The 25,385-nt window shown below is 48.0% G+C and overlaps 1 protein-coding gene across 1 annotated transcript in view; it reads right to left on the bottom strand.

Annotated features, from left to right (window-relative positions):
* Positions 1-4,405: 4,405 nt before the first annotated feature.
* Positions 4,406-25,385, bottom strand: part of LOC144167594 (nose resistant to fluoxetine protein 6-like) — a 73,203-nt gene continuing 52,223 nt past the window's right edge. Inside the window, exons 11-15 of the mRNA XM_077696805.1 lie at positions 24,500-24,622; positions 20,330-20,453; positions 15,615-15,804; positions 6,723-6,865; positions 4,406-5,636 (exon numbers count right to left, since the gene is read on the bottom strand). Coding sequence (XP_077552931.1) covers positions 5,301-5,636; positions 6,723-6,865; positions 15,615-15,804; positions 20,330-20,453; positions 24,500-24,622 — 916 coding nt within the window. The 3' untranslated portion in view covers positions 4,406-5,300. The remainder of the gene's footprint in view (positions 5,637-6,722; positions 6,866-15,614; positions 15,805-20,329; positions 20,454-24,499; positions 24,623-25,385) is intronic.

Genomic DNA, 25,385 nt, shown 5'->3' with positions numbered 1-25,385 from the left:
ATCATCATCATCATCACCAGCCTGTCTACGCCCACTGCAGGGCAAAGGCCTCTCCCATTATTCTCCAATTACCTCGGTCCTGTGCCAACTGTGACCAATTTATCCCCGCAAACTTCTTGATCTCATCTGCCCATCTAACTTTCTGCCGCCCCCTGCAGCGCTTGCCTTCTCTAGGGATCCACTCTGTTACCCTTAATGACCAGCGGTTATCTTACCTTCGCATTACATGCCCTGCCCAAGTCCATTTCTTCTTCTTAATTTCTACTAATATGTCTTTAACACCAGTTTGCTCCCTGACCCACTCCGCTCTCTTCTTGTCCCTTAATGTTACACCTATCATTTTCCGCTCCATTGCCCGCTGAGTCGTTCTCAATTTAAGTTGAACCCTCTTAGTGAGCCTCCAAGTTTCTGCCCCGTAGGTGAGTACTGGTAAGATGTAGCTGTCATACACTTTCTTCTTCAACGACAATGGTAGGCTGCTATTCATTATCTGATAATGTCTGCCATATGCACCCCACCCCATTCTGATCCTTCTAATTATCTCTGCCTCATGGTTGGGATCTGGGGTCACAACTTGGCCTAAGTATATATATTCGCTTACCACTTCCACTGTCTCGCCCCCTATCTCAAACTGCTGTGCTGTCCCGAGGTTATTGATCATTACTTTAGTTTTCTGCATATTAATTTTCAGGCCCACGGTTCTACTCTGTTCGCCCAGTGTGGAAAGCATGATTTGCAATTCGTCCCCCGAGTTACTTAGCAAGGCAACGTCATCAGCAAATCTGAGGTTACTGAGGTATTCTCCATTAACCCTTACTCCCACCTGTTCCCAATCCAACGTTCTGAATACTTCTTGTAAGCATGCTGTGAATAACATTGGAGAGATTGTGTCTCCTTGTCTGACACCCTTCCTTATAGGTATTTTACTGCTCTCCTTATGGAGGATGATGGTAGCTGTAGACCTATTATAAATATCCTCTAGTATTCTTACATAATGCTCATCTACCCCCTGGTTCCGTAATGCCTGAATGACTGCTAGGGTTTCGACCGAGTCAAATGCTTTCTCATAATCTATGAAGGCTATATATAGGGGTTGAGTATACTCAGCGCACTTCTCTATCACCTGATTGATCGTGTGAATATGGTCCATTGTTGAATAACCTTTACGGAACCCTGCTTGTTCTTTAGGTTGACTGAAATCTAAGGTTGCAGAGATTCGGTTAGCGATTACCTTGGTAAATACCTTGTAGACGACTGACAGTAAGCTGATCGGCTTGTAGTTTTTCAAGTCCTTCATGTCGCCTTTCTTACGGATTAGGATGATGTTCGCGTTCTTCCAAGATTCCGGTACCATTGCGGTCATTATGCATTGCGTATACAGGTTTGCCAGTTTTTCAAGTACAATTTCTCCGCCATCCTTCAAGAGGTCTGCTGTTATCTGATCATCACCAGGTGCTTTGCCCCCTTTCATTTCTTTCAAAGCCTTCCTTACTTCTTCGGTCGTTACTGGTGGGATGTCTATCTCCTCTGAACTACTGCCTCGTTCGGCATTATCCTCTATGTCCCGGCTACTGTACAGATCCCTATAGAACTCCTCGGCCACTGTGACTATTTTATCCCTATTTGTGATGACATTGCCTTGCTTATCCTTAAGTGCATACATCTGATTTTTCCCCACGCCAAGACGTCTCTTTACTGCTTTCAGGCTACCTCCGTTCTTTACAGCGTATTCGATCCTCTCCATATTATACTTCCGTATGTCAGCTGTCTTGCGCTTATTGATTAACTTCGAGAGCTCTGCTAGCTCTATTTTGTCAGCTGCGGTGGAGATTCTCATGGTTTGCCGTTTCCTGATTAGATCTTTCGTCTCCTGTGAAAGTTTACCAGTATCCTGTCAAGCCATAGTGCCCCCGACTTCTACTGCACACTCCGTGAGAATGCGTGTAAGGTTGTCGCTGGCTTCCTGTGTCGTAAGCTCGGCTTCCTCGTTAAGGGCGGAATATCGGTTCTGCAGCGCGATCCTGAATTCTTCTACTTCACGTCTTACTGTTTGCTCATTTATCGGCTTCTTTCGTACTAGCTTGTTGCGGTCCCTCCTCAACTCTAGCCTAATTCGAGATCTTACCATACGGTGGTCACTACACCTTACCCTTCCGAGCACTTCCACATCCTGCACGACGCCAGGGTTATCGCATAATATGAAGTCTATTTCATTTTTGTGCTCCCCATTCGGGCTCCTCCAGGTCCACTTCCGACTCTCCCGTTTACAGAAGAAGGTATTCATTATGCGTAGGTTATTCCGTTCTGCAAACTCAACTAGTAGGTCCCCCTGCTATTTCTACAGCCCAGACCATAGTTCCCAACTGCCTTGTCTCCAGCCTGATTCTTGCCTACTTTAGCATTGAAGTCCCCCATAACTACAGTATACTGCGTTTTTACTTTAGCCATTGCCGATACCACATCTTCATAGAAGCGTTCCACTACTTGGTCGTCGTGGCTGGATGTGGGCGCGTAGCCCTGCACCACCTTGAGCTTGTACCTCGTATTGAGCCTAATTACAAGAGCTGCTACCCTTTCGTTAATGCTGTAGTATTCGTCTATGTTGCCAGCTATGCTTTTATTAACTAGAAATCCCACTCCCAGTTCTCTTCTGTCCTCTAGACCACGGTAACATAAGACGTGTCCATTTTTCAGCACCGTAAAGGCTTCGCCTGCCCTCCTAACCTCGCTAAGCCCTATTACATCCCATTTAATGCCCTCTAATTCCTCGAACAACACCTCGAGACTTGCTTCGCTAGATAAGGTTCGCACGTTAAACATTGCCAGGTTCAGATTCCATTGGCGGCCTGTCCGGATCCAGTGATTCTTAGCACCCTCTGCTGCGTCACAGGTCTGACCGCCGCCGTGGTCAGTTGCTTCGCAGCCGCTGGGGACTGAGGGCCGAGGGTTAGTTGGCGTATTCATGGGAGGTTGTGGCCGGTACTACACCAGGGTGGCCAATCCTGCTCTGGTGAGGGAGTGCATTACCGGCAATGGTCGCCGGGGTCAGGCCGCACCCCAAGCCCCTTTGTGCAATTCCATCAATACGCGGATTTGTTTTTTTTATAAATCCCGTGGGAATTGTCCGGCATCGGGATTCGAACCACGGTCCTTCTGCACGCGAGGCGGGTGTTCTACCTCTACGCCATCGCTGCATCCTTTTTGTTTAGGTAGACCTTAATACACTGTGTCTCCCTACAGCAAATTCTCGTTATAAAAAGTCCTCGGAAAAACAGACTGACTTCTTTATAAGCGGTTCTGTTAAAACCGGGGACGATTTGTTCTAAGTTCACTGCAGCGGGGCTTGAAAAACTAGGGGAAAGCAGAAGTCGAATAAAGAGACTCCGTTACAACATAGGTGCACTGTACAGAGAAAAAAACACACGCAATGCGGCGATGAGTTCCGCAGCAGGAAAGGCGAGTGTTCAAAACAGGCGCACTACATCGCGCGGTGAAATTAATTACGGGCAACCTTCCTAGCAGAGCGACCCGTGCTTTGCACGGCATGGCCCATGGTCAAATTAACAATGAGTGGTGCTACTGCTACTGAGCACACGCCCCAAGCGTGCAACAGAAGGCATAAACACGCTGCTGGGTGACAGACACCGCTCGTGTGCACGGGCTCGGCCGCGTTAACATCCCTGGCTGAAGAGACGTCGCTTCCACGGAACAAGTACATCGATCAAACGCTGCGACGCGCGTCCGAAATTCCATAGCGCGCCTCATTCTTCGCGACTGGGACGCCATCCTGCCTTATGCGACTTTAGCTTATATAATTCATCCCAGCCTGATACTGCCGAATATTCACCATTCTACTTTCTATATGGCCGTGATCCCACTCCACCATTGGACACACTCCTCCCCACGTCGGCGACCTACAGCAACGGCGGACGGAGTACGCCCGCGAAGCCATTGCTCGCGCTTATCATGCGCGGCAGATAGCCCGCCACCGATTCTCTTCATCGCAAACGGTTCAGAAGACGATTTACGACCGCAAACACCGCGTGGCCCACTCCATTCCTGGGTCCCTTGTTCTTCTATGGACAGCTAACCGCCAATTCGGGCTTTCTGAAAAACTGCTGCCCGGTTACTATGGCCCGTATCGCGTACTACATCAAGTGACTGATGTCACGTTTGAGATCTCCCCCGTTTCTCAAGCCTCGTCGAGTCGTGTTTCTCCGACGGACATTGTCCACGTTGTCCGTCTGAAGCCGTAGCTACCGCCTCTCATGGATTCGCCGCGGCGCCCCGACGGCGCTCGTTGGCCTGATGCCTAATTTTCATATCCAACTGAACTCCGCAATCACAGGCCATTCAGGGCAGTTTAATGTTTCTTTCAACCAAAAACGACTACTACTATCGGGATTCCAAAACATGTATTTCTGAACAACCATTTGAAAACACAACATTTTTTGTAGCAGTAAATCTGACAGGTAGTGCACATTTCATACAGTGATATAGAAAAATTTGGCATTCTTCATGGCTTGCACGGTTCATTACACACCACTTGTTTCTTCTAATTTGTAGAACTCACAAAAGTATTGTCTTTGACAACACAATAGGCAACTACTTATACTTTATTGGAAGCAGTTTTTATTTTATGAGTCCACTGCTGTGTTTAGAAGATGAACTTGCATTTATATAGTGTTTCCCCACACCCTCCACTTCTTTAATAACGTTTTGTCGTGTATGGTGTTAAATAAAGAAATAAATATACAATATTCATCACCCCCTATTTCCTGCACCTCTGAACTACTCTGAAACAGTTTTGGCTTGTAGGTATTTTTGTAATCGGCTTCCGTGAAGCAATACGCGAGCGTACAATTGGTGTAGCCGAACAGATGTTCGAGTGCTTTTCACATTAGATTTTGATAGGGTTCATCGAAATACATTACGTAAGTACACAAAAAATCAAGCAATATTTCAGCGTAATGCCTCATATGAATATATATATATTTCTTTTGCCACAATAGAAGTTCTTGCATCCTGTTAATAATTTTCCCGAGTACCTTCCGTAACTCGGCCAGGCTACCGAGAATTCCACCTGTTGCTGTTCCTCCAAGAAAGCTACTTTTTTTCTAAGGCTTATTTCTCGCGTGAGGAAGGGGGGTGACAGAGTGATGTTAATGGCCCCACGTGTTAAAAGACTTGTTTGTATAAACACAGTTTTTTCTCATTGCATTTGAGAACCCAAAGAAATTTCGTCTTTTACAGCCGATACGCTAACCCAGTATGTACAAGATTATTCCCGCCGCGCGAGTTCACAGGTGGACTGTGCACGACTCGTTCTGAAACACTGGTCCCGCTGCCGTCCTTGGTGGCTGCTTTGGCGGCTCCTTGGCCGTGCATCTTCCACCAGCCAATTTACTGCGAGCGCTCAGAACTGTAGCGGCAAGCATATTCCTCTCACGGACCCCGTCGGCCTTCGCTCCTCCCATTGCGGTTTGTCCATCACGCTGCGAGAACTTGGCACTGGGAGGGGCAACATAGCACTTTAGGACCAGGTCCTTGACGACAACCAGGGGACGCTCGATGAACACAGATGCTCCGAGGGCTACGAAGAAGGCCAGCACAAGGGTGCCCATGGCATTGTAGAACTGCAGGGCAGTGGATCAGAGCAAAAACACACGTCAGGGGTCTGAACTGCGCTCTTAAAAATATGCGGGTACGCTGTGCCACAATGCACCTGTTGGACCACTCGCTGCGTCCACGGGAGAAAGCGTGACAACTAACAAGGCGCCAGACAAAATTTTCATCGTTACAGGGTTTGCCGAGTATCAGGAGCAGTCTATGATGTGGAACGTATGTTGGCATGACTTTGCCTCAACGGATCTCACACCGTCATGATGAGTTGATGTTGTAGTGAGATCTGCACATCTGATTTAATTTAGGCTGAGGCTACCGCATTTGATGTGGCTGAGACACATCCCTGTTCCATCACTTGTGTGAAAGAGGTAGCTATACTCTCCCCTGGAGTGGTATTCTCGAGTTTTGTCCCTTTTGCGTCCCTTTCAAAAGTGTCCCTTTTGGCGAGTCCTGATAGGCTAAAACCCAACGACCGGAAGTGACGTAACGCAAGCGCGGCAAACCTACTGCCAACGTTCCTCCATGCTGCCAACGTCCACCTCTTAACCGGAAGTTACGTCACGATGAAAGGGACGGAAAAGGGACGTTTTCAAAAGGGACAGTTACGAGAATACCGCCCCTGCACACTGTCGTATTCACGTGTGTGTAAATATAACCGAGCAATCAATGTCGTTGTGAAGTTGTTGTGAAGAAATGAATGTAACGGAAACAACAAAGGATGTCAATAGTGATAAAACAAAATGACAATGGTTCCATACATATGAGTTGGCTAAATTTTTTTCCCCGAAAAAACTACAGAAACACTATACTTTCCGCTTTCTCTGCGTACAACGACATTGATTGCTCGGTTATATTTACACACATGGGAATACGACAGTGTCCAGGGCAGAGTACAGCTACCTCTTTCACACAAGTGATGGAACAGGGATGTGTCTCAACCACTTCAAAAGCGGTAGCCCCAGCCTAAATTATAATTATGCTGTTTCTATCAGTTCGGGTAAGGGTTTGATATACCCCCAATCGTTTAACGAGGCGTCACAATCGGAGCTACCGCGCATGGTTTTTTTTCGAATGCTTTCGGACTGGCGCAGCCTCACCATGGGAAGGAACCAGATGAGGATGCGTTCCCGGATAGTCCACAGGCGGAACCAGACCAGTGGCACGTGCAGCACATACACGGCGTAGGACAGCCGACTAAGGGGCACCAGCAAGGGGCTGCTAAGCACGCTCTGCACCAACCCTGCACCAATGTGAAAGGAAAAACACGTTGCCAAAACTACGTTGGGCCGTCCTGTTCGCACACACCTCGACAAAATACTGTAGAAGTTCTGGGAATGGGGATGACTTTTTAAAAATATATTCTGTCATGAGCTTGTATCTACGGAAGAGTTGCTCCCGGTGGCGCCGTCATTTTTCTTAACATCCTCGTAACCCGCTCATCCAGGTAGACGGACAGTCACGGACTTTTAGGGAGATAATATGACGCCTGTAACAAGGAAAGTATTTTACAGAAAACCGACTGTTCTGGTAATCTGTTTAACGGGGTATCTGTAAAAAGCATCTGTGGTTGCTGGCTGCATTATTAGGCATTCTAAAGGAACCTAGACTGCGTCGCCAGCTCTTGACCATCCTCGGGAGGGCCTATTTGTTTCACAAGTATTGAGAGCAAGGGAACGATCGCTTTCTACTGCATGGCCCAGCCTACCCATGCGGCGATCTATAAGTGCATGAAAGGTTTCGATTATTTATCATGATTTCCGACTTATCGATCTTGCAGCGAGGCTTTCTCTACATAGGTCACACACCTGACAATAAGCGCCGGGTAGACCGCGATAATATCTTGCTGGCTTTGGAAGGAAATAAGTAAGCGTTGGGACTGCATTGATGTTCCGTGCAGATTTTGACTCTGATATGTTTATTCCTGCCTGTTCCGAGTCGCTGAATGCGAGGGGAGGGAGGGAGATCGGCGTCGCTATCTAGCCAGTCTGTATCAACCAGGAGTACTATGAAAATGTTTCATTAGCCGCTACCAAGAAGACAGATGGCATAAGGGTCGGAGGACACTTTCCCAGTAGGTCTCAGCAGCGCGCATCGATATATCCTAACGCCACTCGATGATCGTATATTTCCAGTCCACATACATTAGAGCTACCAAGAAAGCTGCGCAGACATGTTAGATGACGCAGTAAACTAGACAACTGCAAATCGAGGACTACCACATCAACAACGACTACCAAGGATATCTACAGCGTGAAGAGAAGGGCCGCAGCTTGCTCTCTTCGACAGCAGAGAATATAAGCAGGTGCTAGCGGGCACCAGACGCAAATATCGCTGACACCGAGAACACGAGCACCATCCATCCAGGAGGCCGTTTGTACATTTGGTTACCAATTCCGCGACGTGGCTTCAGTCAGGAGCTCCTATAATAAGCCCAGTGAGGAGCTCGGTTGTGGCTGTATTGACGCCAATGATTGTATACAAGGGTGGCATGTCAGTCAATTGCTTTTCGCAACTCGCAGACGCTTCACTCATAACAAAAAAGTTTAAAGGCGCGATTTGTTTGATCAGCGCTGACGACCGCAGCTGAGTGTAGAACCTCCTTAAATGTACTTTTAGTGACCGCACGAGCACTATTTTTACCAGTCACTTCGCGACTTATCACATCTATTCACTTAAATACCTCTGCTGATACCTGCCTCATGTTTTCCTGGCAAATGGCATGTTAGAATACCTGCAAAGCTTCTACCTTTCCTTTTTTAGCTATTGTTACGAATGGGCCAACGCCGCAGTACTTCCCCGCATCACTCCTCGGCTGTGCGGCGAAGCCACTCGTGCTCCTTCGAAAACAGGCGCAATCATGTCGGCAACAAGTTGCGACAAAGCCTCGTCAGACGCTTCGCTCTCTGCGCATTCGGCGGTTGCCTGCGGCGGCTGAACTTCGGCGGCTGCCTGCACGGCTCGTCTCCACGCTCTTCAAGGACACAGAGGCAGGCCCCGTCGATCGCAACGGAGTCCTCCTCTATCCCCTCTCTCGGACTCAACGTGCGCGGAGGCCACCGACGACTAACGAACACTGGAAAGAGCGTTGCGTGTGTCTGTGACGTTTCTGCGTGTTCCAGCTTGTTGCGTTTGACCGTTATCGCTTTTGGGTATAAATAGAGCTGCCCAAGCGTTGTAAACCATTCCTGTTAGAGCAGCGAATCGATGTTGCCGCTCTGTTCGAGTCCTGTATTGTAACCTCGCCCGTCGGGGCATTGTTCTTTGGCTTCGGCTCACCTCTCGCTATGAAGTAAACAGTTTACGTTGGCCTATCAGCTCTGGACGTCTTCCCGGCTGCAGTCGGCCTTTCCGGTCGCAACAACTGGTTGGCAGCGGTCGGATGGCAACTTCGTAACACCTGAAGCCAGCGGTGCGAGACCCAACACCATGGACGTCAAGGCGGCTTCGGACTTCGCAGAATTCACGGCGGTCAAGGGTGAGTGCGGGACTTTTCTTCACTGAGTTTTACCAGGCTTCTGAGGATAGCTGGTAGGGCGTGTGTTTTTGTCGCGTGGGTTAATCGCGCAAAACATTTTTGGAGCAGTGGGAAAGCAGTACTCTAGACCGGCCATGAATTTGAAGGCGTTGAAAAAAACCGCAGTTGTTGGAGCTTGCAAAAGAGTTGCGCTTGGATGTTACGGACGCACTGAGAAAGCCAGAGCTGATACAGGCTATACTCGCTGTCGGGGCTGACGATGAGGAGCTGTCGGAATGCATTGAGCTGATCAATGGCAGGGAGACCGCGAAACGTCAGGCCGCCGAGGCTGAGGCTGAGGCTGAGCGCCAGCGTGAGGAGTTCGAGAGGCAGAAACGGCAGCAGCAACGCGAGGAAAGAGAACGACAGCACGAGGAATTGATGCGATGGTACGACCTCGAGCTCGAGCGCCTTGAAGAGGAAAGAAAGGAGCTCGAGGGAGAGAGACTCCAACGGGAGAACAAGAAAATAGAGCACGTAATTCAACTCGAGCAGGAAGAAGTGAAGCCGGAGTTTGAATTGTTGCTCGAAAAAGACCTCGTTGTCGAGGGAAGCACTATGCCAGCGCTGCCAGTAGCAGACGCTCGGGAGCGCGAGTCGGAGGCGACGGTTGCGGTCCAGAAGTGCGTCAAGGTTGCTGAGAGAGATAACGAAGGCGCATTAGCTCAGACTGTCGGCAGAGGCGGCAGAGGGCAGTGCGTGTCCACTGAGTGCGATAATGTGTCGGCGTTTGTTTTGGAGATCTCGGCGGAGTGTTCGGACGGTTCAAATTCGCGGGAGGCCATGGAAATGGCTACCGGTCTGAACATAAACATTTCGCGAGATAGCGAGGTTTCACTGGAGTGCGTAAACCATGGGGCTACCGAAAGACAACACGAGTCCGCTGAAACGGAGGTTGTTTCTTCGGACGGCGGCAGTTCAGAAGAGACCTACGTTGTGGCTAAGCCTGCTGCCGAGGCAGCGAACGGTTTGCACGGTTCAGTTGGAAGTCGTGACGATCTCGCCACTGAGCAAGCCGATTCCGTCCTGCCAACAGCTCAGGTAACTGACCTCGAGCAACGGCCAGCCGAGCTCGTAGAGATTCAGGTGTCTGGGGCGGCTGAGCCGTCTTGTGAGACAGGGCAGCTTGGATCTAGTGTAGCCTTGACAGCCGCAAAACAGGACGAAAACACCCTTCGGTGTTCGCTTACTGAAGGTGTTGCGGAAAAGGCGAGGGACGCCGAGATAGAATCTGTTGGAAGCTACGATGTGTCTAATGAGCTCGTTGTGCCCGTTTCACCCCCAGCTGATGCTCCCGATGGTAGGTTAACATCGGCTGAGCTAGTTGAGGTTCCGGTGTCTCCTATGGCTGAGCCGAAGTCGGGAACCGACCAGCCTAGAGGAGAGAACGTAAACACGTTCCGGCGTTTGCTTGCCGAACGCGTTCGTAAAAAGGCGAGCCACGGGGAGATAGCAATTACTTCCGCGGGTACTTGCGGTGCGTGTTTCAGTACGGGCACGCGAAGGGGCAAAGTCGTGAGCTCGCATCGCGCCAAGGGAACGCCGCCTCCTAGGAGGAGTGCGCGCCTTACGTTCGAACGCTGGAAAATCTCGTTCGCTCCTCTGCGCGCTCGACCCTTGTCGAACAAGACGACCGGTGTCCTTTCACGCGGTCGCAGCAGCGTTCAGAGAACGGGTGCACCTAAAGTGCGATACAAGAAGGGGAAAACTCGGAGCAATGATGAGAGCTCGAATCGCAGCTCTCAGCGCGAGAATTGGCTTGTAGACGCCTGACTTTCTCAATTTCATTGTTTTTCCTGGAGCAGGTTTCGCCCTTTACGATTGCATTTTTTTTTGTATGGGACATTTCCAATCAAGCGAAATGTCACCTTTCAGGTTTGTCACTTGTCTAAAGTACTGCTGGGCAAAAATATAACTAGAGTAGTTAGTTATTAGCGTACTTTTTCGCAACTAAAAGCCTGGTAGACCTTCAGTGTTGATTTGTCTTCGCACTTGCCGGCGATGCGGTTGTGTCTTCCTGTGTTCTGTTGCTTGCCTGACCAAGTCAGAGACGTTCTTGGGGAGCCACTACTCGTCCAGTGACCCGCCGAGTGAAGCTCCAGCACGGTGTCGTACAGCCAAGGCCTGGAGTCGAGCGTCTGCCGAACACTTCACTTCGACAGCATCCCTCCGGACAACGGTTGCAGACCCTTATCCATCGGGATCTCGGACCCCCGGCGGAGAAGCTGTTACGAATGGGCCAACGCCGCAGTACTTCCCCGCATCACTCCTCGGCTGTGCGGCGAAGCCACTCGTGCTCCTTCGAAAACAGGCGCAATCATGTCGGCAACAAGTTGCGACAAAGCCTCGTCAGACGCTTCGCTCTCTGCGCATTCGGCGGTTGCCTGCGGCGGCTGAACTTCGGCGGCTGCCTGCACGGCTCGTCTCCACGCTCTTCAAGGACACAGAGGCAGGCCCCGTCGATCGCAACGGAGTCCTCCTCTATCCCCTCTCTCGGACTCAACGTGCGCGGAGGCCACCGACGACTAACGAACACTGGAAAGAGCGTTGCGTGTGTCTGTGACGTTTCTGCGTGTTCCAGCTTGTTGCGTTTGACCGTTATCGCTTTTGGGTATAAATAGAGCTGCCCAAGCGTTGTAAACCATTCCTGTTAGAGCAGCGAATCGATGTTGCCGCTCTGTTCGAGTCCTGTATTGTAACCTCGCCCGTCGGGGCATTGTTCTTTGGCTTCGGCTCACCTCTCGCTATGAAGTAAACAGTTACGTTAGCCTACGGCTTCTGGACTTCTTCACGGCTGCAACAGCGGCTGGCCGCTTGCATCATACACGCTACCACTCGTATGTCGGAGGCCACGGAGATCGGATCGGGTGCCCCCGCCCGGTCGCAACACTATGCAGTGAAGCCAAAAGAAAAATGACTCAAAATTTCTCATAATCATGTAGTAATGCTTCAATATTCTTCGTAGCAACTCTGCTCTTCACAGAGATTCTTTTATTTTAGCCTGAGTGTTTTACACAAGTGCATCGCTAGAAAGACTTTTACCAAGAGCAATGAAAGCAGTCACTACAAGAAATCAGGCCCCTCGTACCCCTATGGAGGGCTACACACAGGGCGACTTCGAAAGCGCACTGAAGTGATTTGAAAACGTTGTGAAATTACTTGTGCAGATTAAAGCCTGGAGTCCCCGGGCCATGTTTCCACCACTCTGTGTGCGTTTACGTGAATTCCTTAGTCAAAAAATCGATTAAAAAGGGCTGTTCTCCTTTCTGCATCCTCCTTGCCGATTTTGTATGACGTTACCTATGAGGTGTACTTTTTGAGGTTGGCTTGGCTGCGCGGACTGCGAAGCTCGCTGCCCCGCGGACCACAGGGCCAACAAAACCTGTCGGCGGGCCGCTGGAGGGATCGCCACATTTGAATCACGCAGCGAAAACTGAACCCCCGCAAGATTTGTGCCCGAACCAATGTGGCTTTATTTTGTTAGTTTGTAGGCTGTATTAACATTAGTAAAATCGTTGAACTAGCGTATATGCCATACGTATATTGGCTTAGTACCCTTCGCGGCATTAACACGCCGCACTGGCTCAGTGGCTGAGGTGTTCTGCTGCTGAGCCCAAGGACGCGTGTTCGATTCCCTGTGCGCGGCAGCCGTTTTTCTGATGGAGGCGAAAAGCGAAAAGGCCAGTGTTTTCGAGATTTGGGCGCACGTAAATATCCCCAGGTGGTCAAAATTAATCCTGAGCCCTCCACTACGGCGCGCATCTTCGGCTGTGTAGCGTCGGCACGTTAAACCTCATCATCAGTCAATCGCTTCGCGGTATTCGGCAAACTGCAGTTGTCAGCTGCATATGTTTGTGCGAATGCTATGCTTGTAGAAGACTAAGGCAAATTTAAGGCCGGAGAAGAGGGATATCTAGGTAATAAGGAATTCAAATCAACCGAAGCTTTAATAGTAAATCGTAAATCCAAGGCACGAGAAGCTACTTTTCATAGGGTGAACTATACAGAACTGTCTCCAGCAGGACCCCACTTTTTATATCTCTCTTCTGCTTTAAGCAACGCAGTCACTGGTGATAAGATATTTGTTGGCGCTAGGGGGAGCTTACTGCACAGGCGTTATGCAAGCAACGCTCAGGTTTGGCGATCGGAGTGCGGCAATTCCATAAGAAAACAGCTACTTATATGTTGGGGTAGGCCTCTCGTAACTATAACTGTTATTTGTGAACAGTCTTGCGTGCTCCCCTATATCAGTCGTATGGAGCACTACGCCAGTGGTATCTCACTGTCCGGGTCTGAATCCCGGGTGGGGCTTTTTTTTTTGTTTGTTTCCTTCGAATCAGGCAACTGTCGACCTTGTACTTCAGAAAGGAGACAGGCGTGCTCCGATGATGTGGGAGTTAAGCATCTCCGAAGGTCGAGGTGGGCGCTCAGCCGCTGCGAACGCCTCGGCTCGTCTCTTGGCGCTCAATGCAACTTTGCTGGGTCACCCTCAGCTGTGCTGGCAGGCTTATCGGGCCCAATGGTCCAGCAAACCACATTCCGTTTGCGGGTCACTGCGAGTACAAAGATATCGCTACTTTACGATCCCTGGAAAGGAATGCGAGAGCTGTTTGAACAACTCTTACATTCCAACACATTTACATGTTGCCAATAGTGGTAAAGTTTTTTCTAAAGAAAAGGATAACATTGACGCACACGCAACTGCGTATACGCGCACTTTAAAATCTTGGACATCGTCCAATCACCCAGCAAGAATAGTTCGCATCTTTTCACGTCACTGCTGTAGCTTGTGGCCGCCGCAGACGTCGCATAGTAATTTTTCTTTCAGGTCACATAAATTAACTTTCGCTTTAACGATGGTTACACGATAAATGCAGCCTTTATGTCTATGCAATGTCCAAGCATGACTATATCTGTACAATGTGAACGAAAAGAGAAGGTTGACAAATTTACTTTAGTCTCCCTTTAAATTCGGCTGCAGTATACTTCACAAATGCATCAATTACTCATTATGTCACGCATTTTACAGTGAGGCTGTTTACCTGGGTACCGGAGTAGGAAAATGTCCGCGTACAGAAAACTGCGTAGAGAGAGAGGGAGTGGCGGGAGTGTTTCACAACACGACGCTTTCCATAGCGCCGGCGTAAACTGGGCAGTAGCTAGAGGTGGTCGTTCGCACCGGTGTAGCGCAGATGGCTAGAGCGGAAGAGCGCAGCCGCACGAGTGTTAGAGAAGCCGATAACTTCACCACAGCAGCCCAGTATCCACCACACAGCGGCAGGAATAAGCAGAGGGCAATGCACAGCAGCCAGATCGAAGCCATTCGAGAAGTGTCAAGACGGATAAAGAGCGAGAGCGAAAACCCGTATTGAAAGCTAGAGAGGTCAGCCCCACTAACAGTAGGGCATACTACAGGTGCGACTGAATACAGTGCGATGAAAGGGCGAAGACAGACAGAGAAGAGAGGAGAGCAGCTTACCAGTGGAAGCATTACAAAGCCCTTAAACAATGCTAGGTGGAACCAAGGCGCCTCAGACGTTCGGCTGGACATTCTTGCTTTCGCATTCAACACTTACGAGACGTGCTCACGTGTCCTCGGACTATTTTTCCTTGAATGGGCGCAACCCAATAAAACTAAAACATTTGCGCTGGACAATGTGTCAACATGGGAATTGTTTGCACTTGAATTGTCATTTATTGAATTTGTTTTTGTTTTCTATACCTCCCTGCCGATTCCGAGGGTACCATTAAAGTGCAGTTGCACTCTTCTAACGGTCACTTGTGTCCACGTTATGAATTGTGCATTTATTCGACAGCTATAAAGCGTTACGCTTCCTCGGTGAGGTACGCGTCAAAAAATGTTTCCGTACTACGTGGAGGGACGCGTCACAGCGTGCAAGCCGGCTAGCCCTGTGGGAACCACGTTTTCGCCAGTGCAACTGCTGTGAGTAGCTGCGCACCTGAGTTCAGCACGGGTAATCGCCGCGGCGCTACAGGGCACCCATCGCGTATGTCGCTCCGTAAAGCAACGCGGCGTGACCCCACAAGATTCCTGTTTTAAAGTCAATTTCCGTGGCTCGACAAAAGGAGCAAAGAACAAAGACTGCGTAGAAAATATGATCCTAAATGACTGTGTTATAAGCCGCAGAGGCGGTGTCACACTGCGCCAAGCTGAGGCCTTGGGGCGCAAAGAGATGTCGCTACCCGGGAGAACGGTTCGTTCGAATTCTGTGTATATGCTTATGCAAGGCGGGTTTAACTGAGTGCGGTGCAAAAAATAGTGAATCTCGAACTTGTCGCAAATTTATCCTACACTGCTGAAGCCGGTGCAGGGGGGTGGGGGGGGGGGGGGGTGACGGTGTGCACTGGGTAGGGCATTGAATTTTTTCGTGCGTGCATATCTTTCCCGTTACACTAAATGTGTGCGCAGTTCCGCTTTTTGGCAATCGCGTCCCCTACAAGTTTGCGGCGGTACCTCCATGGCCGGAGATGCAGGCAAACACCAGCCAGCCAATGCAGAGGGCCCACACGAGGCGGTGGCAGGCAGCGTACACGGCCGCGATCCATGCTTCTGGCAAGGCATCGCCGTCGCCCCATTGCTTTGTGCAGAAAAGGACCGTGGCTCCTGCCACAAATGCCGCGCTCCACGCTGCACCCTGGAAAACCTGCGGGAACAGAATGTTCCAGCCACTCATAAATCTGAAACTTCATGTTCCACATCTTGGTACTAGACAAGAGGGACTGAAGAAAAGATCGGCTTAACAACTGTAATAATTTACGGAACTCAGGTAAAGACTTTCCACAGTAAAGGTCAGAAACTTCTCTAGAGGAATACTGTCTACCCAGCTACGTGCTTATCAGTGAGCACACATTTTGGTGTGAAAGCTGTGCCCATTTTCTTCGTAAGAATCTAGAAACCAGTATCCAACACGTTCATTGTGCAGGTGCAGTTTCGGACACCTGAACATTGAAAATATGCATTGTAAAAGCACATTTTAAACAACGTCGCACGGCTTTCCTGCACTTACTTTCACCGCGCCCTTTGTGTTTCAACGCTGCTTCAGTGCACTAAAGATGCACCAACTTACCAAGTTGTCGGTATCATTACATCCTAATATTTGTAACGGTACCACAAATTCTTCCAAGGCTCGGCCTGCCTATTTTTTGCATGGCTGATCTGACGCCACAACAACAATACAACGTCCGTTCCCGTTGACATTATTACATATAACAAAGCGAATTGAAGTTCCAGTTATTATGAAAGAAGGATTAGGGAGAAATACGAGTTTTAGGTGCTTCAAACAATGATTTATTCTGGAGTGGTGTTTTTTTTTTTTTTGTCCAGCCAAACTGTGTCGAGCGTTTAGTCAAGTGTCCGATCAATGGTCTGATTAAGAACTCTCTCAATTCTCCATGCAAAATTTTTCCCAGCTTTTTCAAGCTATGACATGTTTTTTTTAGAATGCACAGACACGAAATAGTGTAAACGATATTTTAGACTTAAAGCCCGGCTTGCCCATCCCTCATCCTGCGTAGCACCGGGTTACGTCGCAGTGGCGCTGTCTCGCCACAATGTCCCTAGACGTCCGTTTCTTACAAGTTCATTCGACGCGTCTTCATACCATGATATTACTTCCCTGTAGAATGCCATTATAGTGTAGAGCTAACTCAATTCAATAAAATGATGAAGCGCGCGGAAAAAATCAGCGAAGTAGGCAGCGCACCTTCCAACGGGTGCTGTTGACGCGCCGCCGATTTTCCGAAAATGAGAGTGCATGGGCCAACAGCGAAAATTGTGATTGCCATTATCACCGTCTCTGTAGTCGCGTCCAATGGGCAAGGGAACGTTCTCGTGACCGCTCCCGTATGCATCGCTGCAGGTGTTTCAATGTGCGTGCCACTCGCAATGCACTAAAAGCGCCATCACTGCTTAAACCGTGATACATTCCTTCCTACAGCACGGTTCTTAATGCGAAAGCATTGACTGGCCCTTTGAGTAAAAAAGCCGGCGTCAACGCGGCCGTCATTACCGTTAGTGAACTTAGATGGCGCCACCATACCGTGAAAAGCCGTTTTATGCCTCAAGATTTGTACCTGGCTTGTTTTTGGCTTGTATTGTATTGGCTTGTATTGGCTTGTATTGGTACCTGGCTTGTTTTTGTTCAGGTAGAATGTAATCGTTTCGTGAAACATAGTGCTCGCTCGACAAATAGGGTGACGTAAGACACCGTTACTTGCGTCAGTCGGCCAGTGTCGTCTAAGACTAGTAAAAGCACCGCAGTCCTGTGCCGCTAAACCAAACATAGTGCACGCAGTACCAACAGCAGTACGCACCAGTTCTTCTATGTTTGCGTGTGCTTTCGCAACGTCCACTGTTTGTCCCACCATTCTTACTGCTTACCCTAATTTTAAGCGCCATGTACCCTAATGTACCCAAAATTTAAGAGCAAAGAGCTCGTTCGGCAAGCTTATAAGCTCTGATTAATTTGCGTTTGCTTTTGCTAGCCTCCGCCAATCGCACAACTGGGCATATGACATCATAGGTTCGGTCGCGGAGAAATGAGCCAGTGGGTCGCACGGCCATTCCCGTTTTTCCTGATTAAATAGCTTATTTGAGCGAAGATTACAATAAAACTGGTGTCGGTATGATTGTGACGAGACACTCCTTTAAATGAACCAAACTTGTGTTCTACCTTCATGGCTCTTTTAACGAACAGGGGAGTGGCTATGACGTGTCCAAAGGAATCATTAAAAATAAATGTTTCGTTCACGAAGTGTAAAACAGCCTTTTTATTCGAATAGTATGGCTAAGCCAGGAGTGATTCCCGTAAGGTGTAATATCTAGGGTTTGTTATACCCGCTTTCAGAGCCTCAAACAACTGCGGGATAGGTTAGCGAAAGCAAACTAGCCGATACGAGAAACTTATATGCGGTCCCATCTCCGCACAGAATATTTCACAACTTAAAGAAGGTTGTACGTCGATGTAGTATCCACAGCGCCGTGCAAAATGGCCAGAATAAGCACGATGTTAACCAAGGCGAAAACTGGATCTTTCCCTAACGTGTAGCGCAGCACACACAATGCACAAGATATCTCGTCTATGAAACCCATTAAGTGTGTGCGTGTGTGTGTGTGTATACGCCTATACCGAGGGCATCGGTTCTGGAAGCCTTAGTGCCGCAAGGCAGCATAAACGGGTTTCCTGCCAGTTGATTTGTCATGACAGGCGGTAGACGTTCTAGTCACGCCCCGGGCGTTGAAAAGAAGGTCCCCTTCTCCCCTTGTTGTCTGAGTGGCACTGGCAATCACCATCAAGCGTCAGATACAGCTGTTGTAAATATAATTACCCCAGAAAGTGACGGTGAACAAAGCCGCCCAGGTAGCCGAATTGTTAAGGCATCTTGGATCCAATCGGAAGGCGTGGGTTCGGTCCCCACTCTGGGCGCGTTTTCCTTCCTTTATTTCTTTTTTCTTTCATAAATTGAGAAATGTTAACTTGACCAACCATGGTAAACAAAAAGGCTACCCATTCCCCTACGCCTTCCTTGCGGTTGTAGACTGCTGGGCTTTCTGTATTTCCTCAACGAGCCCCTCATTCCTAACCACACACGCAAGGCAAACCGGTCGTTGTTGCAACATAAGGGGGCGAGAGGAGCACAATTGGGATGTCAATAATTGGGGTGTTTGGGGTGGTTGGCTGAAACTAGTAAGCGTTGCAATTGCCACTCAAGACTCAGTCACTGCTTAAGGGGCACTTGGCTACAGAGATATGGCTTTTCTGGCGCGACCGAAAATATCGTGACGTCAATGCGGTTCAATCTGTTTTTCATATATAAATACCTTTGTCTCTGCGATTAAAATTTAGTTGGAAATTAGCGTGCGTCTGTCATACTTTTTTTCTGTCATGTTGTTGAGCTGATTTTCCTCTAGTAGCCTATACAAACTTGCCCACATCACGCTTCTGTGGCGTATTTTTCAACCGGGGAATAATATATATTGAGTGTGAATGAGTCAAGGCATTGCTATTAACAAAGTTGTACAAGAGTATGCAACGAAATGCCGGTATACGAGTACGAAGTTTCAAGAAACGAACTCAAGACGTAACAGGGAACACGTCCGTTACTCATTGGATCAAATAATTAAAACAATAAAACGCCATAAACCTCTGTATGAGCACTGTACTTATGAAATTCTGAATAGGACTCCAAAATACTTTCGTAATTGTTTCCAAGTAAAGAAACAGGACCACGAAATCCTTCCACAAAGGTACCGCCAGAAGCCAGTCAGTGAAGTGAATTGCTTCATCATCTTGCCAGTCAGTGAATTGCTTCATCTCGCGCGTCCGCACGCGAGAACACTCTGTTCCAACGCCAACTTTCGGGGGTACGCTTTCGAGCTATTAATCTAACGCAGGTAGCTTGGAAAAAAATATGACAATTGGCAGCCGAGACAACTCTATTATTACAAAGCGATCCATTTATTTGTCTTAATAGTTCACTCGGGAGTCGTTAACTATATGAAGTTCCCGTCCCCACTGAATCCATGCTCTGGTTACAGCACGCAAACTCTGGTTACAAAAAAAAGCTGTAACCCATGATTTATGGGAACTATCCCGAAACGAGTTATATGACGTTGAGCCCTTAAACGACTACATTACTGCGGGATGTTTTGTATAGGTTGGTATCAGGGATAAATATGAGTCGAAGGTTCACTACTACTAGCGTAGAGCAGCCGCCACCGCCGACACCTCCCTAAGACATCCCACAGCATCAAAACGCCAGTGTTAAACAGCCAGCTCCACATCTGTCTGCTAGGATGAAAAAAACTGTAGTTCTTCAAAGTTTCATTAGGACATATAATAACCTGGGAAATATTCGAAGTCGCAAAAAAAAAACAATCACGTTTCGTGTCGTGTACTCGTTTGGCTTCGCTGTCCGAATACGTTCCCACTGTTTATTGGAGGAATTTTTTTATTTACTATTCAGCTTCATAATTTGAAGTCGCTAAATGGTTTGCAATAATGCGGTGGCAGACTGCGTCACGTGAAACACAATAAGTTTAGAAGGATTTCTTGTTTTGCCAAGGCACTGTGTACTTATATTTTGTCTTTTTTCTTTAAAAATGACCCATAAGATATAACAGATCTAGAAGAACATTTGCACCTTTGGAACACACCCCAGGGTACGTACCAGATTGAGCTCAAAGCGGGGTTTCTTCGTTACGAACGAGTATGCAACAGCCATTCCCAAGCAGAAAGGACCGAAGTGTGTGTACGGCCTAAAATATATTTGCTCCAGGACCTCTTTCGCAAACCTAGAAAGCAAAGAAATCATAAGAAAACCCTCGTAGGGCAACCGTTACAAGATGAAACCACAAATTATGGGCAACGCTCATAAACCAAGAGTACCGTGTCATTAGGCACAGCGAGCAGTCAAGCAGCTCAGTGCGAGTTTAACCGGGCAGGGCGCAGAATGAGGGAGAATTGTCAGACACACAGGGCACCGACTCTAAGCACGCCTGTTAGTTGGCCCTCCCACCCTAACCATGAAAGCTCTGCACACGGAAAGCCGTCCGTGACATCACCTCATGATCAAAAAACTCGGGTGCAACTCGTGACCACACCCAAAACGTTGAAGCGAGTCTGCCACTAGTGACACAAGTGGAGCCTTTTATTCTGTCCTTATGTCTTGCACTCTCTCTCCCTCTCTTTCTAGCGACACATCTGTAGCTAGTGAAATGACGCGATGGCGCCTCAGGTTTGTTAGGGTAACACCAAACCAGGGACTTGCCAAACCAAAACAGACCTTATTTGCCTCGAAGCTACCACTGTAATGCATTCTAGCTATTCTGGCGGCGCTGAGCATAAAATACGAGGTGTACTGAGAAAGATATGCGACAAAGTGCTAGGAGTAAACACTGACCTACTAATAGTGTTACTACATCTTCCTCGGTTAGGTTTACGTCCTACAAAGCCGCATTGTATGTCCAGGGCCCATGACCGGAAGCTCGTTATTTGCCTCGAAATTTATTATTTCGAATTGCGTCATACTTTGTGAAAGTAATATCGGAAGCATTTTCGCAGGAAAGAAAAGGCAACAAGAGATATGGAAAGCTCTTTGAATCCATGTGCCCGAGATCGTTTATTCGTTCCTGCAAACTTGAACTTGTCTGATCCTACTTCTCGTACATGTAGGGATCATGAAGTGCGCTAAAAATGTATCCGCTTAATGAATAAGACTGCCGAAGCCTTCACGAGAACGATTTCGTTCGAGCGCCGCTTTTTTTTTTTTTTCACATGGAAGGCATAGGCTTCTCAGTTTCTTGGTGGAAGATAGCGTTAACTCCCGATTCAAATGTGGGTACAACGGGTCTTAAATACTCGATGCACAGCTACTAAGTTTTCGACCGAAGTTTTTATCAACGTATACCTCCACTATAATGATCTAGCTGTAAATGCGCTACTGGTAAGTAGGTACGGCAGGCTCTCATGTTCACCCTGACGCATGCATCTCTTTACTGCTCTTGTAGACAAGACGAAATGTTTCAACGTATTGGAAATTGCAACACAGCCTACAACCTTGACTCAGGCAACCTACGTTTAATGTTTAGTAGTTGAGGGCTTACTTTTCGCGAACATATTCCCCGAATACATTTACTTTAGATTTAGATGCTCCTGTCTCAGAACTTGTTTAAAAAACGCCTAGGCAAGCTAAGCTTGAGCGACAGCATTCAAGATTCGTGATGTCACAAATCGCTGCGCGGAAAATTGAATGGAGAGACTATACCTATTTTTTCACTATTAACATTTATAGCACCAATAAGCAATTGCCAATTTGTGTTCAGAACACAATAATCTACCAATATAGGCCAACTTGTTTTAAATGTTTAGTGGAGAACGATGTCACCGGTTGAAGGCTCGGCCACGAAAACCCCATTTCTGAATTCGGCTTGAAGGTGGGGCATAAAATAAACACCCACACTATGAATATTTATGCTTAAGAATAGATAGCGTGCGAAAAACATAGCTCCAAGCCCAAGAAGGTGTTCGGCGTCGTACAAAAAGGGAAGTTAAAGTTTGTAATAACATTCTAGCGCCTCAAGAATATTTGTGTCAAATAAGCGACTGGAAAATTGTGAGGACCATCTAATAGCTATGAACGTGATGTTCTTTCTGACAAGTCGCCAGCGCTCCCAAGAATTTTGCATTCCCCACCACCATCATTATCGTCATCAGCCTGCCCAGGTCCACTGCAGGATGAACGCCTCTACCACGGACCTCCAATCGTTCCTGTCATGCGCTACTCGAGTTCACAGTTTACCCGTAAAGTTCCGTATTTCATCCCTCGACCGGGTTAATGAATTCCCCTTCTTTTAGACCCATCTCTTGCTATACTCTCTGTTACCCTAATTGTCCACCGGTTGTCGGTTCGTCTGACTCTCACCACATGGCCAGCCCGGGTCCATTTCTTTTTCTTTCTTTGAACTATGATATCGTCAACTCTAGTTTGTTCTCTGATCCAGGTAGGTCGTTTCTTGTTCCTGAGTGTTACTCCTAGCATTATTTTTTCCATGGCTCGTTGAGCCGACTTAAGTTTGCTTTCTGGTTGTTTAGTGAGGCGCCAAGTTTCAGCTCCATATGTCATCACCGGCAGTATGCAGTGGCTGTAGATTTTTCTTTTGTGTGACGGAGGTAGCTTACTTTTCATGATTCGGGAGTGCTTGCCGAGTGCTCCCCAGCAATATTAAATGATATTGCTCAGCAGAGCTCGTCTTCTTCCAAGGAAAGCCTCTTTCATGACAGAGTCCAGAATATCCCGTGTGTACGAACGATGCTATGAGCTTCATAGTTTAAGAGTAGTTTCCATTAGCTCTGATTTTCGGCCGAAGGGTTACTACTGCACGGTTGAGCTGCGGCTAATAGTGGTAACAAGGGGTCCCCCTGTTCTCCCGCCAAGAGCCTTTTAAGTTGCGTTGCCAAGCCTGCATTCATGCCATTCCCAACCTCCTTCCCCCCCTACGTGGCCTGGCAAAGTTGTGCCGTTTTCTTTTCCCCATTAAACCCATCAATTGCAATTAACCAGCATCCTTTACGCTTACTGTATGCCACTGTTACTTTATCAGTGTTAAATACTTGCGGCATTAAAACTTACCGCTCGGTGTTATTTGGGCCTAACAACGGAGCATCCGGAGTAGATTTCTGGTTTAATGATGGCAGTCATACACCTGACGCTTAATGAACTTCTCACTAGATATCACAAACAGTCAATACCTAATACCGCGCGGCAAAACACTTAGTAAACGAAGACCAACTAAAACTCAAAGTCAACGACAGACTTCCACCAGCGTGCGCAGTTTTATAGGCACACTTTGACAAAGACTATGTGAGGTTTTATTTGGCTTCGTGTGCTACTGGCATCGGCGACACCACAGCACGCCCGCATAACGCACGTCGTACATAACTGAAGGTGTGCAGGTTGCATTTATAGTATACAGTATATTATTGCGTGAACCAGATGCGGTGCCACTGTCATTTCACTTCCTTGAAAGCACTCAACACTCTTGTGGGCTTACCAATCGTCAGTTTGGTCTACACATCTTGCTTCTTAGGTGTGGTTATGAAAGCAGTTTATTGAGATAGAGGGGTAACTGCCTGATATAGCGTCGCACGTTATCAAGTTTTGTCTCATCGGCTTGGTTTCGCTTCGTTTCGCTTCGTTTCCAGTGCCATGGCTACGTCAGGCATATGTTTGCCTTTAGCCTTGTCACCCGACACAGTACTTGTGTAATAACTGCCTCCGATTAATGAAAACTCGCTCACACTCAAACTCCAATGTGGAGACTGCTGTCTTGTTCCAGCATGTCGTGCACCAATTGAACATTTTGAGAACTCGAAATTTTGGGGTTGTAACACCCTGATATGAAACACGAGGCTATGAGGCGCGCCGTAGTGGAAAGCTCCGGAAATAATTTCGACCACCTGGGGATCTTTAAGGTGCGCCAAAATCTCGACACTTGAACGTTTTCGCTTTTCACCTACCCCTGAAGAGCAACCCGCGTCCCTGGGTTCGGCAGCACAACGCTTTAGCCATTGAGCCACCGTTCAAGTGACATTGAATAATTCGAACAGCTGTCTTTCCTCCTACATTTTTTTTCGATTACTGCTCAGACAGCGGGAACGCCGCATAGATATAGCTGTAGCGTATACTGAAGTTTGGCGTGCTTGTGATGCAAGCCTAGTCAGCTTTCAGAAGAACATACGAGTATGTGTGCACAGAGAAGCGGGCAGTGACGTTTTTGGTCGGTGTATTGCTGCTGTGGAACGTTAGAATAAAGCTGTGGAAACCTCGGAGAAGACTTACCGTGGATCTCCTGCGACGAACAATGCCGTTGGTGTGTAGTTGTAGACAAGTGTCTGGCACCCAACGACGATAGTTCCCGTGATGACCAAAAACACCATGGTTACCAACGAAAGGTAAAAATTCCTACCAAGCATAGAGAGAAAATACATTCGTGGTTAAGATTCAGATTACAGGGAAAGTAACAGATAAAAGAACACTGAACATTCCCCGAGCTGTTACTGCCCTCATGATCTCCCTGCGTTACGTTCAGAGCCGTTACGGGGGCTGCAACTTCCACTTCGATATCAAAGAACAAAACTAGGCCGTCCCCACTAACGTGAAACCTCGGGAGGGGTGAAGCATGCAATGCTGTAAGTGTTTGACGCGGTTTGGATGATGCGGTTTCGATGTATCATGCGGTTTCATAGTTATGATGAAGTGTATAATGCGGTTTTGATACTTACCGCTAGGCGTCTTAGGCCTTGGCGCCTTAGCATTTTTGTCCACGGAGGTGAAATCGTTCGAGAATAGAGGCATACAGCTTTGCTTCAAAAGCCTCCTGTTTTTGAAGCACAAAGCGTTCTGCGCGAGGCGTTGGAAAACGAGTATCCCGGTCTGTTCTTTTAGAACGCGTTTTTGCCCATGGAGATGAAACGTTGTAGCACGAGGCGTTGGAAAACGAGTGTCCCGTTGTCTTAGTACCGTGACTACATGAGACGCCGACAGCCCGAGCCCTAAAGCTGCTTCGCCCTATATATTGCCTATAATAAACACCACTTTTGGTTCTGCTCAAGCTAAACGTTACACAAAAATTAGCTACGTATTTGCTCACGTCACTGGATATGCATTTCAAGGACGACAGTCGTCTGCTACCCCTGCCACACAAATGCCTCTCTCGTCTTTTTCC

The sequence above is a fragment of the Haemaphysalis longicornis genome, unplaced genomic scaffold (genome assembly GCF_048455015.1).
Source record: "Haemaphysalis longicornis isolate Haplotype H1 unplaced genomic scaffold, Haemaphysalis longicornis Haplotype H1 scaffold_2, whole genome shotgun sequence".
In the NCBI taxonomy this organism is placed as follows: domain Eukaryota; kingdom Metazoa; phylum Arthropoda; class Arachnida; order Ixodida; family Ixodidae; genus Haemaphysalis; species Haemaphysalis longicornis.
The sequence above is the reverse complement of the archived record's forward strand: the minus strand, read 5'-3'. Positions and strand labels throughout refer to the sequence as shown.